This window comes from Callithrix jacchus, chromosome 5 (assembly GCF_049354715.1).
Source record: "Callithrix jacchus isolate 240 chromosome 5, calJac240_pri, whole genome shotgun sequence".
NCBI classification, from domain to species: Eukaryota; Metazoa; Chordata; class Mammalia; order Primates; family Cebidae; genus Callithrix; species Callithrix jacchus.
The window spans coordinates 95,425,520-95,445,086 of record NC_133506.1 but is presented as its reverse complement, the minus strand read 5'-3'; the positions used below and the strand labels follow the sequence as shown (position 1 = coordinate 95,445,086).

The 19,567-nt window shown below is 51.2% G+C and overlaps 1 protein-coding gene across 8 annotated transcripts in view; it reads left to right on the top strand.

The window, feature by feature from the left end:
• Positions 1-19,567, top strand: part of BCAS3 (BCAS3 microtubule associated cell migration factor) — a 754,554-nt gene that overhangs the window by 728,522 nt on the left and 6,465 nt on the right. For 4 of the 8 annotated variants that reach the window (XM_078373696.1, XM_078373712.1, XM_078373694.1 and 1 more), the window contains 2 exons: positions 720-887; positions 13,021-13,086. In XM_078373696.1, the coding sequence (XP_078229822.1) occupies positions 720-887; positions 13,021-13,086 (234 nt within the window). The remainder of the gene's footprint in view (positions 1-719; positions 888-13,020; positions 13,087-19,567) is intronic. The other 4 variants (XM_078373699.1, XM_078373700.1, XM_017972491.4 and 1 more) reach the window with 1 other exon arrangement.

Here is a 19,567-nt window from a genome sequence, read left to right as displayed (position 1 = left end):
AAACTGAGGCATCAGGAGAGCCAGTTCTTGGACCTTGTCTGCCACAGACTTGCTGTTCGATCTTGGGCCATAACATCTCTGAACTTCAACGATAAATGAGAAGGTTGGTTATAGTTATAGGATATAATGGTTAAGAAAGCTTTAAAAAACATTAGGCTATATAACCCCTTCTTTACATGAAAATTTATTTATTTATTTATTTATTTATTTATTTATTTGTAGAGACAGGGTCTCACTCTGTTGACCAGGCTGGTCTCAAACTCCTGGCCTCAAGCGGTCTTCCTGCACTGGCCTGTCAAACTGTTGGGATTACAGGTGTGAGGCAGCACTCCCAGCCCTAAATGAAATTTTAAGTGGAATCTCATTGTATCAAAAAGAGGAAAGTAGGAATGTGTGGGTTGAACCTGGGAAGGAGGTTGTCTTCCCCTGTCTCAGTTCTTGAGGTGGTCACTGAAGACCAGGGGAACCCTGTAGCTCCTCAGAAACAGTTTTAAAACCACCGGCCTCAGTGTCACAGAATTCATTCCAGAGATCTGTGCATTCTCAGCGGCCTGAGCTGCTTTGTTCTGCGTTACACATGCTGTTTCGCAGTGTGCTTCCATCCTGCAGAAAGACGAAAATGGACCCTGGGTATGGAAAGGAGCGGGTGGGAGGGAGACAAGAACGGCCAGCTCTCTGAAGGTGTGGACTCAACGTCAGATGTCCCGTGTGTGCCACAGGTACCTTTGACCGGAGCGTGACCCTGTTGGAGGTATGCGGGAGCTGGCCCGAGGGCTTCGGGCTGCGGCACATGTCCTCCATGGAGCATACCGAGGAGGGCCTCCGGGAGCGGCTCGCTGATGCCATGGCCGAGTCACCCAGCCGGGATGTCGTGGGATCCGGAACAGGTAAAGGGGTCATCAGACTTCTAACCTGACTTGATCAGGACCGGCACCTGCTGGTGCAGAGCTCCTTTGGAATCGTTGGTGGGCATATGTTTGTTTCTGCTGTTCATTTCTTTAGTTAGCACTCCAACAGCTGTCCATTTGAGCTCTGGTGTGGAAACCCTGTGTAAAGGGGAGCTCCCAGTGGAACTGCCCTTCCCGCATGGAATACCACATGCAGGATTGCCATGATCAACACCACTGTGCAAGTGGCTCCCAGAAAGACACCTTCCTCCTTTGGGGGTGTCCCCAAGTCTTCCAGCAGCGCCCAGGCAGAGTCCTTAGGCTGTACTGACTTGGATTGGCAAGTCTTAGCAGGGCCCGCCCCCTTGAGCGGAGTAAGCATGAAGCAGGCTGGGCTGGTTCCAGTCCCCACCAGCTTCTTCTCATGCTGCCTTCGGCCCTGCATTCTTGCTTCTGAGTGAGTCCAGCAACTGGGGTCTGGGTGGCTTCCTGCATCCCAGAGCAGTCAGAAGACATCCTTAAATGAAGAGTGCTGGCCCAAGAAAGCACGCGCGTGCACACACACACACACACACACACACACACTCACTTGCTGGCTGGAGGCCTTTTCCCTCTGGCTCGCCTGAGTCTTCTCAGGACTGTTACTCTGCTGTGCACTGCTCCATCCCCACTTCACATGCCTTCCTGGAAAGAGGACCCCAGTGAGGAGAAACTTACAACCCTGGGGCAGGCACCGATCAGGACCAGCAAATTTTGAGTCAGCACATTGAGACAGGGCTTGAAATGTCTGGCATCATCAAAGGTCCCGCTTCCCTGTGACTCCTCCGGATTTTTAGATGTTTGGGTTTATAGTTAGGCGTTTCCCCCGTTCCGCCCATCCCCAGGCCAGTCCCTCTGTTCCTCCACTAAGATGTATCATCTCCACAGCACCAGCTTTGTGGCCTGCCCGTGGTGCTCCTGTAATAACTGGCAAATGAATGGGATGGAACCGATGGGTACATGGGAGGAAGAGGAGGAGTTTGGCCACATGGGTAGCATGTCATCATGCCATTGTTCTAGATGAGAAGAAGCTCTGCCATCTCCCGGGGCTTTATTTCGCTTCCCCTGGAAGGGGGCCTAAGCAGGGATGTGGCTCACAGCACAGCCTTTCACCTGCATCTCTGGGGTCCCTGGCCAGCCTCGGCTCACGTAAACCAGAGCCTGCTGCCACTGGACTCACTCCCCAGCAGACTCCTCTTCCGAGGAATGGAGGAGCTCCTGGGTGGCTCTTCTCTCCCACCACCTTCTCAGGAGCCCCTGGGAGCATTTCACTGTCATCCAGCAAGCGGATTTGAAGGTGCGTTGAGTCACAGCTGTGGAACTTCAGCCTGGCATAGTCACCTGCGCAGCACTGGCAGCAATGCATCTGCCAGACAGCTGAGGGATTCAGGAGAGGCTTTGTGCCTTAAGCAGGTTCATGAAATTAAAAAGAATAAGAAAAGAGAAAGAAAGATAGAGGAAATTAAAACTGCATGACCCACAGGTCCCTTTTTTTTTTTAGCAGAGGGATTTCATTGTCTTCCCCAAACTGTCACCAAAAGTGATTCAGTTGGTTTTCTCTGACCATATTAGATGTATGTTTTGTTTTTAAGAAAAAAACTACTTTTTTTTTCCAAGATGGAGTCTTGCTCTGTCACCCAGGCTGGAGTGTAATGGCACGATCTCAGCTCACTACAACCTCCACCTCCCGAGTTCAAACAATTCCACTGCCTCAGCTTCCCGAGTATCAGGGATTACAGGTGCCCACCACCTCACCTGGCTAATTTTTGCATTTTTAATACAGACAGGGTTTCACCATGTTGGCCAGGCTGGTCTCGAACTCCTGACCTTGTGATCCACCTGCCTTGCCCTCCGATAGTGATGGGATTACAGGCAGGAGCCACCATGCCCAGCCTGAAACTACCTCCATTTTAAAGGCCAGTAAGTGAAGCAGATCTTATGGAAGTTACCCACTTACCATGGTGGAGAATCACTTTTCACATTTTCCAACTAGAGGTTGAGCATCAGCCTGGTAGTGCACCCTGGGACTTTGAAAGGGCACCCTGGTACACCCATGCCCGGGTCAGCCTATTGCCCGGAGATAGCTGGGGAAATACAGTGCAACATGGGTGGGAATGTCCAGCAAGTCACTCTTTGCCCATAACAACCTCGCAGTCCCCCTCTTTCTTCCCACAAGCCTACTTCTCTAGGTTGGCTCATAGGACAAACAGGGTATCAGCAAGTGTATGCCTCTGTTAGGTCCTCTGATGCAGCAGAGATAAGTCAGTTCCCTTAATGCTTTCCAGAAGGCACAACATGTGACACAGCAATCGGGACCAATGGCCTCGTTATCAAAGTATGAATGAAACACAGAGGCCAACTGAAAACTTGCTCCCATGATCCCTGATGAAGCAGCCTATTCTATAGCACGCCTCACTGTTACATAGGTCTAGTCAGCCTTCATTTGTAGATTTCTGTAATGTAAAAACTCCTATTATGGCCAATTCAACCTGCCACATGTTATCAGCTGGCTAACAGAGGTTCTGGAGATGTAACAGTGGGCATTCCAGCACCTGGCTGGTAAGCTGTACCATAGGGCAGGTCAGCTCCCCACAAGGTAAAGCAAAACCTTTTCAGATTCACTGTTCAGAGTGGAGTTTCACTATTCTGGGGGTTGGTGGGTAGCTTTGGTCAAAGGATACACAGTGTCAGTTAGATAAGAGTAAGTTCAAGAGCGCTATTGTCCAGCATGATGACACTAGTTAGTGACAATGTATTCTCGAACATCACTAAGAGAGTAGATTTTAAGTGTTCTCAACACAAAAAATGGTGAGTATGTGAGGTAATGCATGCTAATTAGCTCGATTTAGCCATTCCAAATGTATACATATTTCAAAACACTATGTTGCACATGATACATATATATCATTTTTGTCAATTAAAAAATACATTGTTTTTTTTAAAAAAAGAGTGGTCTTCAGACCCACCACAGCATCATTAGCCAGAAGCTGGTGAAAAATGCAGAACCTCAGGCCCCGCCCAGCCCCACTCAGTCAGGGTCTGTGTTTCAGCAGGGTCCCTGTGCCTGCTGAAGTTTAAGGTCAGCTTTAAATGATCGTTAACTTATAGAGCAGATGGCAGTTCTTTGGTCTGTGATGGATGCTGAGTAAATAGTTGAATTCGATCGCATATGTGATTTGCAACTCCAGCTCTAAGATAACTGACTGAATTGCATTCTTGCTAATAGCCTTATGCCCCTGGCCTATCACCCTTCCATCTTCCCATTCGGCAAACTCCAATTCAAGCTCAGTCCAACTCTGCTCTTACACCTGGGCTCCCATAGAAAGGATGCATGTTATTCCGATTGGGGCCTCTACAGACCCGTGGTCTCTCCTCTCCACTGGAGCCTGCACTGTATTTTCCTCACGCCCCACCCCCATTCTCAGTTTGCACTCATCTTTTGCAGCAGAAGCCAGTGCCTAGCCCAGTGTCTGCGGTAGAGACACAGCGAGGATGAACTCTCACTCAGCCTGGGCCTCCGCAGTTCTGCAGCAGACCCTGCTTACTGCCGTGGCTTCCAGCCTATCTTCATTCTTAGAGATTCTCCAGATCTCTGGTCCACTAAGAATCTGTATTTTGTTTTTGATCTTTTTCCCTTAATGTGTTCACTTAGTATGGTGCATGTGCTCAGTCCATCATCTTGAACTCTTGAAGTCCCTGTCATTCTGATGGATCCTATTTCAAACTCCCTGTTCTCCTCAAATCTTACTCCACCATCTTGTGCCTTACTCTCAGAGAGAAAATCCGAGGTTATCATTTGAGAAATTTCTCAACTTTCTGTTACCCAGATCCTAAACATCCCTGCATCAATGCTTCCCCTCCTCCTGTAGCAGAGGAGGCGCAGTTCCTACCCCAGCCCGCCCAGCCGCAGGGGCTCTCCCAGAGTCACCTCCAGACACTGGGTTCACCTCAACACTGGCCCTGCCAGCCCCTCCCCGCCTGCTCGATGCTCTCCCTGTAGCTGCCTTTCACCACTCTCTCCTGGTTTTCTCCTGCCTCTGGCTGCTTCTCAGTCCTTTTCTTCGCTCATCCTTAGGCATATTTCTCAAGGCCCTGTCTTGGCCCTGGTCTCTTATCCCCCAGCACCAAGCAGTCTCTGCTTCCATGTCTCCAATTACTATCCATAAACTGATGATTTCCAAATAATTTCCAAGTTGGCTTTCTCTCCTGATCTCCAGAACCATCTATTGAGCTACCTACTGACATATCCACATGTCCACAAACTGAATGCCGCTCCTGGGACCCTTTGCTTCTCTCGAGTTCCCCCATCCTGATATCCTGAGCTCGTTGAGACCAGCCACTGCCCTTGCTCCAGACTCATCTCTTGCTGCCCTGGGTGAGCTCCAGCCAAGCTGAACCCCCAGAAGGTCCCTGAGCACATGCACTCTCTTGCCCGCCAGGCTTCTGTGCATACTTTTCCTTTTGCCTGGAATGCTGTTTCTCAAAGCCCCCTCCTCTCTCTGTTACCCCCCTTAAAATAACTTGACTAATTCCTGCTTAGCAGACATTCCTTTCAATATTGCCTTTTCTAGAAAAATAGAATTTTTAAAGTAAACAAAACATTGACTTATTCTAACTGTTTTGTGTCTAGGTAAAGATATAACTTAATTCCAGCAAAAAAGCTTTTTAAATAAACACCTGTGTATGTATTAAGTCCATTTTCTCTTTAGACTTTTAACTCTTTGAATAACTGTGTAGCTGCCCTAGGCTTTGTTTTTAGTGTTCTCCCACACCGGATATCAAAAGCCCAGGCCTTATGCATGGGTCGGGATCCCTGTATAAAGTAATTCTTTTCTTTTTTCTTTTTTTTGGATGGAGTCTTACTCTGTCACACAGGCTAGAGTGCAGTGGCATGATCTGTGCTCACTGCAACCTCCATCTCCAGGTCCAGGTTCAAGCAGTTCTTCTGCCTCAGCTTCCCAAGTAACCGAGACTCAGGTGCCCACCACCATGCCTGGCTAATTTTTTTTATTTTTTAGTACATACAGGATTTCACTGTGTTAGCCAGGCTGGTCTTAAGCTCCTGGTCTCAAGTAATCTGCCTGCCTCCGCCTCCCAAACTGCTGGGATTACAGGCATGAACCACCGTGCCTGGCCCTGTTTAAAGTAGTCTTTTTTTTTTTTTTTTTTTTTTGGAGACTGAGTCTGGCTCTGTCACCCAGGCTAGAGTGCAGTGGTGTAACCTTGGCTCACTGCAACCATCACCTCCTAGATTCAAGCGATTCTCCTGCCTCAGCCTCCCAAGTAGCTGGGATTACAGACACCCGCCACCACGCCTGGCTAATTTTTATATTTTTAGTAGAGATGGGGTTTCACCATGTTAGCCAGTATAGTCTCGATCTCTTGACCTCATGATCTACCTGCCTTGGCCTCCCAAAGTGCTGGGATTACAAGCGTGAGCCACCGCGCCCAGCCACCTTCTGTTATTCTAAGGAAAGAACTATCTCGTACTTTCTATTTTGTTTCATTAAAAAAATGGCATTCATGACCCACTGAAGTGATTTCATAATACGTTGATGAATTGTAATCTGCACTTTGAAAGTCAACGCTCTAGCTTATTCTCCTAAATCCTCTGAGTTTTCCCGTTTGTGTGTTAATTACTCTGCAGAAAAGGCTTTAAGACTATTTTCAACTAAAGCTCTTCCAGAGATTTCTGTTGGAAGCTACTTTTTTTTTTCTTTTGAGACAGAGTCTTGCACTGTTGCCCAGGCTGGAATACAATGGCACGATCTGGGCTCACTACAACCTCCACTTCCCGGGTTCACACAATTCTCTTGCCTCAGCCTCCTCCTGAGTAGCTGGGATTACAGGCATACACCACCACACCCGGCTAATTTTTTGTATTTTTAGTAGAGATGGGGTTTCACTATGTTGGCCAGTCTGGTCTCGAACTCCTGACCTCATGATCTGCCTGCCTCAGCCTCCCAAAGGACTGGGATTACGACCGTAAACCACACCGGCCAGAAGCTACTTTTATGTATTGAAAGGGCTGAGCCTTTCTTGTTCTCTTGTTAACATAAAAAGCACACTTCGACCATTAAGCAGTTTTTCAGTGATCTCAGGATGGCTTCAGCAAGTAACAAATATTTGTTGATTGCCTATGTTTTGCAAAAGATGACCTAAAAGCACTATTCATGTGTGTGTGTGTGTGTGTGTGTGTGTGTGTGAATATGTGTGTATGTGTGTGTGTGTGCATGCACATCCATGTGTGCTAATAAAGTCTTTCAAGACTGTAGAAAGTCAGCTCTCAATAAATGTGAGCTATTTTTTACTGGAGTTGATCAGATATGTACCAAATAACTCAGTGTGTTGGACGCCTCTCCTGCCTGTAGAATAAGCTCTTCCAAAGGGCCTTGGAATGCCTACCTGGCTCAATACTGAGGGCTGGGAACTTTTTCATTCTAAGACTGCATTTCCAAGAGGAGTCATATTGGCCCAATCCCACCACAGGGTGCCACATGATCAGATGACAATAATTGCAGGCACCAGTGCCATGTGTTAATTATCTCATCTTTTTTTTTTTTTAAGACAGAGTCTTGCTCTGTTGCCCAAACTGGAGTACAGTTGCCCAATCTTGGCTCACTGCAGCCTCCACCTCCCAGGTTCCAGCGATTTCCCTGCCTCAGCATCCCAGCTAGCTGGGATTATAGGCATGCACCACCATGCTTGGCTGATTTTTTATTTTTAGTAGAGATGGGGTTTCTCCATGTTGGTCAGGCTGGTCTCAAACTCCTGACTTCAGGTGATCTGCCCATCTTGGCCTCCCAAAGTGCTGGGATTACAGGCATGAACCACTGCACTGGTCCAGTTATCTTATCTTTTAGCCATCCCTACTCTCTGGTCAGTCCCATTTTAAAAGCAGATAAATGTTCACTCTAGAAAGTAGTTGACCACATTGGACTTTGCAGACATTTGAGGTGTGGTGGTGGTTAGAATTTTCTGCCTCCAACATATTTTTTAAATCTGCAATTCAGAGAAGAGAACTTCACCCAGTCCAGCCCTAGGGGTAAATAGATGCACCCTACTGACCCAACTCATTGCAAGGCCATAGAAACAGGAACTGGCAGTGTTACCCCAGGCAGCTGGAGAAGTGACACTTACATGTGTGGTGTGGGCCCTGAGATTTTCTGATTCTAAGTGAAAGGCGAGCCTCCTTTACGGGTCCTGCATTATCCACCCTGTCCCATCCTAAGCAAACCCGGAGGTCTTGTAAGCTGAAGATTCTGCCTTCACAGGGCCAGCATAGCCATAGTCCCATCGGTCACATTCCCTGCTTCACCGCGGCCAAGCTGCTTTGATCTTTCCGAAGAATCTTCCCTCCTCTTCCTATAGCCATTCTCTCAGCCAAACTGATGTTTATCTTGGATACCCAGGAAGGGTCACAGTCTTTTGGCCTCCTGAAAGTAAGACTCTCTCTCTTCTCCAGGATGCCCAGCATGGCCACCCATGAGACCCAGTCTTCAGTCTTTAATTTTTTCCTTCAAGGCTTACCTATCCAATTTCCTGGGCCCCCTTCTCAAGAAGGCTAGGGTGATTCCTCGGTGCAAGTTATAGCTCTGGCTTGGTCTGGCTGTCTTGCCAAAGACTCTAGGCTTCTCTGGGCAATATCCTTGATTGCCCACTGCTCCTAAAATTGCCCCTCTCTCTGCAACACCAAGCTCCTCAGCAAATGCTGTCACGCAAGCAACTTAGCCAGCACCTAGGGCCTTTCCTCTGCCTCACCTAATTAGGCCCTGGAGTTTTCCTGCTCCTACAGCTTCTAGAAAAATTCTTTCAGTGTCTTCTCTGAATGACCTCATCCGTGGCCCAACGCACTTTTTCTGTGGTTGGGGCAGGCAGGCTGTCTGTCGGCATCTGCCAGTTTCTTCCCCCATAGGCTGGGAAAAAATCAGAGACGTGGTTCCTACCCTCAGAGAGATGAAGGCACCAGAGGAGGACACAGTACTAAAGTGTGGGTCTGCTTCTCTCTGACTTCTACCCCCAGCTTCCCACCAGGCCTCCCTAACTGAGCTAGACCAAGTGGAAGCCAGAAGAGCTCCTGTGCCCACGGAGCATGGTCTCTCTAGAATGCAGAGGCAAAGCTATAACTCCCCAGTACCTAATGCCATGATTGCTGAGGGTGGGAGAAGAAAATGTCCCCAGAGGCACACAGCCACCAAATAGAGGGCCCCGTCCCACCAGCAGGTCATAAGCATCCCTGCTCAGGACGAGAGGGAGCAGCTGTGCCAGCAAGACTGTGTGATAGCCAGTGGCCTCGGCAGGGGTGGTAATGTTGGTGTTGCTATTTGTATCTCAGTTCAGTGTCGGATTGCCTATTCCTAGCTATTTTCCATTGGCAAGAGAGGCCAAATCCGAGACCCCTTTCAGTTCCCAGCATCAAGCTCCTGCCATTGGGAAAAATGTTTTTTGTTGTTTGTTTGTTTGTTTCCTTTTCGATGGAATTTGAAGCCCTCATCAAGAAACGGGGGAAGCCTGTGACCCGCGGCAAGTGCCTTTGCGTCTCTGGGCTCAGTTTCTTCCTCTCTGACACAGTGGGAGGGGGAGCTAGTAAATGTAGTCATTGCTGGCCTCCTGTAGCGTCCTGGCCTCTGGTGTTCTGGCTACTGTATGGACCACCCGCCCTACTCATTTACTCCTCCCCGCGGGAGCAGTGGCCACACCTCCCAAGGGACTTGTATGCCTCAGACTCTGCCTGCCACACAAATGTCCTCTAATTGTCACAGCACTGCCAGGTACAAAGGAGGAAACAAAAGACATGAAGTGAGATTATAACTGAAAGATGTAGGATTAAAATAAGATATCTGGGCAGAGGTTTCAGTTATGAAGATCCTGCCGGTCTCACCTGGTCTGAAGGGTGGGAGTCCTATCAGTCATTCTCGCCTTTTACTCAGAATAAGCAGGGATCCAGCAGAGGAAGGGGACTCTCACCTGCAAAGCCTACCTTGACTGCCGTCTCACTTCCCTGCTCAGAAAGTGCCCAGGCCTCACGGTGGCTCACACCTGTAATCCCAGCACTTTGAGAGGGTAAGGTGGGCGAATCATGGGGTCAGGAATTTGAAACCAGCCTGACCAACATGGTGAAACCCCATCTCTGCTAAAAATACAAAAATTAGCTGGGTATGGTGACGTGTGCCTGTAGTCCCAGCTACTCAGGAGGCTGAGGCAGGAGAATTGCTTGAATCCGGGAGGCAGAGGTTATAGTGAGCCGAGATAGTGCCATTGCACTCCATCCTGGGCAACAGAGTGAGACTCCATCTCAAAAAAAAAAGAAAAGAAAGTGCCCAGGCCTGCGCATTACCACCCAGGCTCCTCACCATCATGCTTCTTTTTTTTTTTTTTTTTTTTTTTTTTGAGACAGAGTTTCGCTATTGTTACCCAGACTGGAGTGTAATGGCACAATCTCAGCTCACCACAACCTCCACCTTCTGGGTTCAAGCAATTCTCCTGCCTCAGCCTCCCAAGTAGCTGGGACTGCAGGCGCACACCACCATGCCCAGCTAATTTTTGTATTTTTAGTAAAGACAGGGTTTCACCTCATTGACCAGGATGGTCTCGATCTCTTGACCTCATGATCCACCCACCTCGGCCTCCCAAAGTGCTGGGATTATAGGCCTGGCCGCTTCTGGTTTCTTACAGTCCTTCCCCATCTTCCCCGCCAGCCTGATGTCCCACCTCCCCCTCCAGCCTGATGTCCCACCTCCCCCTCCAGCCTGATGTCCCACCTCCCTTCTGCAGTCACCTCCACATATTCCACCTCCTCCACCTTCATACAAAAGTAGGATCCCAGCCTCCCCAGCACGCACCCTGTTCACCTGGCTCTGGCACATGTTGGTCAGCCCTCAGGAGCCTGCCACCCTCCTACTCTACCCAATCTTAGGCCAAGCTCAAGTCTCACCCCTTCAGTGTTGCTTTCCCTGACCATGAAGCCAAATTTGTGCAACTCACTCTGTCTCTGAATTTCTGCACCACCTACTCACTGGACACTGGGCCCTAGGCAAGTAGTGTATGTTGCCTTTTCCATTAACTTGCTGACCAGTTCCCTTGGTTCTGCCATTGGAGAAGGGCCGACCCTGGTGGTCCCTCCAGCCCCTCCCTCACTCATACTCCCATGAGTGTGTCTTGACCCACTTCTGATTCTTTGAACTGAGTCTGAATCAGCTTTGTTATCCCCAGCCACCAGCCTTCTCCCTGCCCAGCAGCCAGCACTGGAAGGAGAGCCAGGCTGAGCCTCAGTTCATGTTTGCTGAGTGACTGGATTGGTTTCTGTGGCCTCTGAGAGGTGAATGAAAGCCAGTCAAGGCAGTGGGAATAACTATTGATTAAAAGTCACACCTGTTTGTTTCTGGCCAGGTCCCAAATCTGCTTCTGGGTAGATCGTTCCCCAACCTTCATCACTAAGGCTATCGGAGGCCTCACCAGGGGCAGAGCTGCAGTGGGAGTTTGGGGCTGAGAATCTCCTCTGCTTATTTCTTAGTTGTCTAAAGTCACCTTTCAACTCTTTCACCAAGGCACAGTGATTCCTATCAACAAGGAGGAAGTGCCGGTGTGGCCTCTGTGACCGTTCAGAGTCCCCTCTCCAGGTGCTGTTCCGACATGAAAGCAGGAATGACTGTGGAAAGGCACAGGCTTGGACTGAGGGGCTGGGGGAGGGCTGTTGGACCCCCAAAGCACAGGCTCTCCTCTGGAAGCCTTAACGTAGGTAAATGGTTAATAGGAGGGAGGATTTCTCCCTGCTCCTCCTCCTCTGCCACAGTACTGACTTTTAACCACTGACCTTTCTGTGAGGTGTGAGATTCTGAACAAAGTTGAATGTGGTCATGGATGGTTAAATACCCACCTTTCCCTTCTGCCCCTGCCTCTGCCCCTCTCCCTTCTCAAAACATGGCCTGAGAACTGCAGGCCACCCACTGGATATGGTGGCTGCTGAGAGAGGGAGACACACTTGCTCACAGAAAATGAAAGTTGGCAGTGACCCTCTGACCCTTTAGGAATCCAGAGTCTTGGCTCTTAGGAGCCATAGAGAGCCCTGTACCCAGAAGGCCAGGCCAAGCCAAGCCAATCTGACTTAACAGAGAAGCCAAGTTTCCTAGTAGAAGAAGGCACTTTGGAGCACTCTTACCGGAAACAGCTTTCCAGCCTCAGTTTTTTGCTTATTTCTTCCTGCCAGTTCCCCTCCTACCCTACTCCTGCCCCCAGGGACCTGCCAGCCCACTGCATAAGACATTTTTAAATTTGTTGGCAAAATCCCCAGCACCAGGCTCCATAGCCTCCCCCATTGCCCACGTATTTTTTACTGGGTATAGTGCACTACCTGGCATTTCCACCCCTCTGCGCCCTCCATTGAGTCTGGTGAGAATCACCACCCAGCTGTGTCATTCGTTCAGGGTGACTTTTCCATTCCATGCCCGCTGTGTTCGCTTTTCCTGGAATGCTCCCATCATCTCCCGGCTCCACTGGGCCAGGGCCAGTGTGCCATCTCCACAGCATTGTGTGTGACTGTTTGGTGCTGACCCAAGGGGGGCATTGGAGGAGTGTGAGCCTAGGCTGGGTCCTTGGAAGGCCTGGAGTTTCTTGGTTTCGTGTATTATCCATCCCCGACCACTGAGAGCTGAATGGGAGTGTGCGGTTAGTGCCCTCGAGTTGGTCTTGGTGACCTCTCCCTAAGTCCACCCTGCCAAGCAGCTTTGAACTTCAGACTTGGTTTCTAAATCCACGGAAGCTGAGAATAGGAAGAAAATCTGAGGGGTTACCCAAGATCCCAACTTTCTCTCCACGTCCTTCCCTACCCCAGCCCTATGCAGCAGGCAGGAGTAGGAACTCAGTCAGCTGGACTGGGGAGGAGGGGGAGAGGGAAGGATGATACCAGTTTAGGCCAGTGAGAAATCTGTAAAACCCTAGACGTGCTGTGCCTGGGAACAGACCGTGAACACCCCCGTGAAGCTCTTAGTGGTCAGACCAGATTTGGGTATTGACTCACTTTGATCTCAGCTCTTCCTGCTCTCTTAAAGGTCCAGTTTGTGATCCTCTTTAAAGGAATATTTTATTTTCAATACAGACACAGCCCTTGACGTAGCAGTAAAAACCTTCCCCCCCGAGAGACACGTGGCTGTGAAGTGTTTTGGTATGTAATGTCCTATCTTTGCCTACGTGGAAGGGTTTGTCCCACTGCTGCTTCTGTCCTTCAGGAGGGTGCTCTCCTACACCCTCGTGCCCAGGCCCCGGAGCACTTGAGTGAGGGTAGGGGTCAGCTTAGGCGGGAGGTCTCTTCTAGCTGGGGACTGGTTTGGGATGGGGAGCGGTTGTCATCCCTCACCCAACAAGAGTTTCTTTGAGAACGCCACTCCCTGCCCCCCACTTTGAAGATGGAAGTCAAATTTTCGGACTCTGCGGTGCAGAGCAGAGAGGTCACTAGGCTCTAATGCATTTACCATTGACTGCCCCTCTTGTAGTGCGTCTATTAGTGAGTAATTTGATTTGTACCTATTCATTTGCAGTCCCTGCAGGAGCCTGGAGCTGGCCCCTAGTATAATTGGTGCTGTCTCTATTTTTACATCATTAGATTAGCCCCGACTCCTGGCCACTTGTTGTCTGCGCTTGTCTGTCCATTTATACAACCTAATGTAACACAAAATTCATTACTGATCACATTACTTTCAACTCTGAAGCCAGCCTTGTGATAAACATTTGGTTAACCCCTTCCTACCCATGGGAGGACTGACAGAACAAATGCACTTCCACCCGACAGGCAAATCAATATCTTAATACACCAAAGTGGAATTGCATTTCTAGATTTGTTATTCCTCCTGGAGGAGCAAATGGAAAGGCTCACCCGAGCCAGCTGAATTGAATAATGAATAGAGCCCCGGCACCAGTAGCCAGTCTGCGAGCACAGCACAAAGGCAGCCCGGCCTCAGCCCAGCCTTTTCCATCTGGACGGGTGGCGGCATCTCCACAATTGGCTGAGACTGTGAGCCTCTCCCAGCCACGGCATGTGGGCTTTAGACACAGGCTGGGACCCCAAAGAGGGCAACAGAGGCCATGCCCCAACACCATTCCTTTGGCTAGGCTTGGCCTGGAACACTAGACCAAGAACTGGGTTAGTAAATTTCGAACCTTATTCACCAATGTCAAGGCTACCAGACGCTAAATGGCCGCTGAGAAATTAAATCTATGACTAAACTTAGGTTTACCATTTGGAAACAAATATAAAAAACTCTTTCTCTTTAAAGCCAGGTCAGTGACATTGGGATTGGTTAGTTCACACCAACTTGGGTGTGTGTGCCTGTCCCTAAGGCCAGCATTCTTCGGCACACAGATGCCATATGTGCCTGTATGTGGTTCTGGTTCTCTGTTAAGGTTGCTGTGAGCAGCATGTGGGACTCTAACACAGGAGCTGGCCTGGAGTCTTAAAGGGACCTCAACTTCAGCATAGCATTATTAATCTAGAAAATTCTCTCCTACCCCCAGCCTGCTCATCCTTTCCCCAACCCTCATTGATCTCTGGGTAGCAGTCACAGCCGAAACAAGTTATTAACTTTCAGGACAGTTTGTTTCAAAGTAAAAAAGACCCTCACTTATTAAGGAACTCTCATAAAGCCTGGGGCCAGGCGCAGTGGCTCACGGTTGTAATCCCAGCACTTTGGGAGGCTGAGGCAGGCAGATCACCTGAGGTCAGGAGTTTGAGGTCAGCCTGGACATCATGGTGAAACCCCACTTGTACTAAAAATACAAAAATTAGCCAGGCATGGTGGCACAGCCTCGGGAGGCTGAGGCAGGAGAATTGCTTGAACCCGGAAGGCAGAGGTGGCAGTAAGTGGAGATTGCATCACCACACTCCAGCCTGGGTGAAAGAGCAAGACCTTATCTCCAAAAAGAAAAGAAAAGAAAAGAAACTCTCATAAAGCCTGTACCACAATGATTAGAAAAATAGAGGAAGTAGAATGGAACCCATTACCATGAAAGTCATAAATGCCGTGAACTGAAGATCCTCCAGTGGGAAGGGAAGCTGGGAAAAGCAGCCCTCCAGGGACCATTCTGCCTGGATTTGGATATGGGGAAGTCCTGGGCAGGAGGCCAAGGAACAGAGGCACTGAAGCCTGAAACAGGATGCCCCCTCTCACACAGGACTGTACCTTGGACCCAGCTGTCCCTTAAGCTGTCCAGAGCCCTTCCAGGCCAGCAGTGGCAGTCTGTGAGATGTGGAGGTCCTGGAGATTCCTGGAGAGGGCTCAGGCACCATGTGGGGCCTTGTCTATTAGGCGGATTCCTCCACCGTCTCTCACACCTCTCCTCCTTTGTGTACAGGGAGGGGTGGGGAGAGGGGTGCCTCCTTGAAGCAGTCCCAGGGCCCTAAGGTGGGAAGTAAGAGGTGGGGAAGGGCCTCCCCTGCCCTGGGCTGTAGGGCCATGCCCAGGCACAGGGGGTTCCTTATCCCAAAGACTCCAGAATCATAATCCTCAAGCACTTCCTACTGTGAAGAGCTACAGAGAAAGCAGGAGTCCCCTCAGCAGATTATTATGACACCCCCACATCCCAGCAGTGGAAGGACACTGGTGTGTCACTGAGGTGAGCCTCGGCACAGTGCTATCTCCTCAGGGTCGGGAGACCCTTACAGAAGGAGTGGGGGCACTGACCCCCCACCCCCACCCCTGACCAACCCCCAGCACACTGCCTTGCTCAGCGGCAAGCCTGCAGCTTTGGCCTCAGCTCTTAATCCTCTCAGGTGGGTAAATGGAACATGGGGGTGGGGGAGATCCGGGTATCCCATGCTGGCCCCAGCCCCATAAGCTCTAGATAACAGATCAGAGCACAGGCCTTAGCCTTTGCAGAATAGGACAGACCAGTGGCAGGGAGAAACGCACGTCTGCCCATGGAATGAGAGACTGATTTCTTAACCTTGATGGAAAAGGGGAAAGCCACATCTTACCAAACTCTTCCGCTGTGTTGTAGGGAATTTAATTACATTTGGACATTTGAATGAGAACCAGATGTGGCTATGCCCGCCGGCCAGCAGCATTCAAAGGACAGCCGCTCCCCTGTGGTCCACAGGGCCCAGTGCTATCTCATCACGCTGGAGGGGACCTCAGGGAGCCGGGAACTAGGGTGGGTCTTCCAAGCTTCAAGGCTGGACTCCAGGGCACAGGCAGGTCAAGGCCAGCTGCTAGCACCTGGTGCCAAGGGTGAGCCTCCAAGCCCTGTGCCCTCTTCATAGCTGGGCATAGCGGGCCTGTGTGCTGGTGCCTGAGACTCCTCCAGGCCCCTCCACACACAATGGTGGCATGGCGGCACCTGGCCGGGCGTTCTTCATCCCCCAAGCCTGCCTGCCATGCCCCTCAGCACTGAGTCCACCCTAAAAGGCATTGGCCAAGGCTCTGCTCCCAGGGTGGCACTGAGGAGCTGGAGCTAGGAGGGGCATTTCAACCCCGCTCCTGGGGGCTCTCCACCTGCTGGAGACAGCAGAGGCAGCAAAGCTTATATTTTGCCCACAGGTCTCAAGTGCGTGTCCGGTGTGGGTTCTGCTTCTTAAAGCCCCCTGCATGCTTTTCTCGTTAGAGCCACACACACCCAGTGTGGTCACCGGAGCAGACCCTCCCCTCCTGTGCCACAGATGCTGATGCAGATGAGAAGTGAAGTGACTTGCCCAGGTCATTTGACACATCTGTGACAGCACTGAGTCTACAGTCCTCCTCCTCCCCGGCCCGCCACGGGGAGCTGTAGGCCAGGGCTTCTCCACAACTGGCCAGTCCTGAGCCTGGCTTCTCAGACACATCAAAACAGGGACATAGGAGCTGGGTCAATGCAGCCTTTTCTGTCCCCTTGTATGGCGTGTGGTGACTGCATGTACTCTCCCTTGGTCAGGGTTTCAAGTTTCACTAATGTGTGGGCACCAAGAGGGTCCCTGGATGTGGAGTCCAGTCGAGATGGTCTGAGTGGGTGATCCGGCCATGTTCTCTGTTGAAGCCAAGATTTTGGGAGGCTTTCCTGGGAGTGAGGTGTGGCAGCTGTCGGGGGTGGGGGATATGGCCCCAGCCCCACCAGGCCAGCACAGTCTGTGGCTCAGACATGCTGGTGCTACCACTCTTCACTGGTTCAAAGGCTGCAAAGGTGAACCCACGCTGGGCTGAAGCTCCACCTGGAACTCCAGTGCCCTCCCCACGACACACACAGGCACAGTAGGCTCTAGAGGAGAGGCGTGACGACTATAACAAGCCTGGTAAACGTGGGACAGGTGCTGTGGAGAAGCCCCTCCCGAGTTCTCCTCAGTCCTCAGGCCTCTCTCCTCCCCCACCTTTCCCACCTTCTTCCTCCCTCCCCAGCATTCCAGCACACACATCTCCTGGCATCTGCCCTGTCCCTGCTGGGGCCCCCGGGGATCCAGGGCTCTAGTCTGTCTCTAAGCCCCCCTCATGGCATTAAGGCCGCACTGGCCTGCTGTCATGAACAGGGCTTGCCTGAGCTTTCCTCTATGGGTCCTGGAGGGAAGGGGAGCCGGCAGGGGAAGGGGACATGCCCGTGCCCTCCCTGGTTTCTCAGGTGGAAGCTCAGGCACAGAGAGGGCCCTCTGCTTGCCTGACTTGCAGTGTCCTCAGCCCTCTCCCCAGCCAGATGTCGGTCATGACTTTCACCTTCAAGAGGTGGTGGACACCTGGCAGCATCTGAGGTCTCTCACCCTCAGGTCTCCCAGCAAACCCTGCTGAGGCTTTAAGCACCTGTGCCTGGCCCAGTGGCCAAGGACGGCAGTTCCGGTGATCTGAACCAAGAGCACCAGAGGTTTCCCTTCAGTGTTAGGAGCTGGCGGGGGTGGGTGCAGGATATGCCATGTCTTGCCTCATTCTGCTTGGAAACAAAAGCTGGGCTAGGAGAGAAAGCCTGTTCCTAGGAGCCTGTGGGTGGAAGGAGACTCCAGCCAGGGAGGCCATGCCTGCCCCCAGGCCCCAGCACTCAGGCAAGAGCTTGCAGGAGCCCAGGCTGTGTTGTGGGGAAGGCACCAGTGCACGAGGTGCCTGGGCCAGTGGTCTGTGCTCAAACTTAGGCATGAGGCCCTTAGCAGGCCAGAGGGAGCGCTGCCTCTTACCTGCTCCTTGGTGCCAGCAGCCCAAACCAGGATTCCTGTTAGCAGAACCAGAGGAGTCTTTTCATCCTCGGCTTCCAGAAGCTGCCCTCCTTCCTTCCTCCAGCATGCGTGGGAAGAGAACAGTAACCCCTTCCAGAGGAGAACGGGGACTGCCTTCTCAGTCCCTGCCAGCCCCAGCCCCCATCCTCCCAGGCGCTCACCACTGGTGGGCCAAGAGGACCCCTGGTCTGTGGGTGTGGCAATGAACTCTAGAGCCTCAGGAGGAACCTGGGGGGAGGGGAGCCCCACACTGCAGGGTGTAGGGGTAAGCTCAGGGGAGCCAGGCAGCCTGGGAGGTGGGGATGCTGAGTGCGGTGGGAAACAGGGCCGCCTTTAACTGCTGCACTTTTCACCTCCTAAAAAGTGCCCTGGGGGCTGCGGCTGGCTCCAGCCCAGAGTGTGGTCTCTGACAAGGCTGTCAGGGGTTTAGAGCCAGTCTCAGCCAACTCCATCACTGTCTGACTGAGCAGGCCCCCCCGCCTCCCCAGCCACGCTCTGGGAGAGAGAGCATTTGTTTCCAGGCACAGGACTGGTGTAAGCCAAGCAGCCCCGAGCCATGTCTGCCTGGGCCACTCCTCTCCAGGTGCCAGCACCAGGAAGCTGCCAGCCCTGCACAGTCCCACGCGTTTTGTTCGTCTTCCCTCCATCTAGACTCTCTCTCTCCAAGCCCTATTTTGCGTAGCTGGTCCTGTTTGTAGGACATAAGGGCCCTGCACACAGGCCCCTCGCTGACAAAGTTGATTACTTGGGGCAGACCACATGTGGTCCATTTGCTGAACTTCTAGCAGTCCTGTGGTCCCCTGGCCTCTACCTCACATGTCCCATCAAGGGGAAAATGCAGAAAATGCCTGACCTCCTAATGAGAGGGTCTCCCCCACTATGTACCTCACTCCCCATTCAAGAAGCCCCAGGCAGAAGCGGACCAAAGCTGTTGGTTGCACACCTCCTCAAAGCCACGTGCTGGGGAAGCTCCGGCAGCTCACTGTCTGCTGTATGCCTTGCAGCCCTCACTCCCCTGGGCTACCACCAAGCCCAGCCCCAGCAAGGGTCTTAACTATAAGACCTGCTAATGTGGGAGAGCTGAGAGGTGGGTGCAGGCGGGAAAAATCGATGCGTGTCAACAGGATTAGAAATTTATTTTCCATCTTGGAAGAGGGTATTTGCAAAGAGGCGAGGAGGGAAATGAAAAGCTGTAAACACATATCTGCCATCTTCCTCCCTGGGCCATTTCTTGATTAAAAAGAAAGACTCCTTCCCAAGCTCCAGTGGAAGCCAAGCTGGTGAGAGCCTGGATGGCAGAGACACCTCCTGGGGAGGGAGGCTGGAGAGGGACCTGTAGCCCTGTGGATCATCACAGTGACTAATCCGATTGCAGCAATAATAGTAACTCACATTTGCTGACTGGAAGCGTTAAGCACTTTGTGATGCACTCTACATGCATTATTTAATTTCATTCTTAGAGCCAGGCTGTGACACAGACATTGTTAAC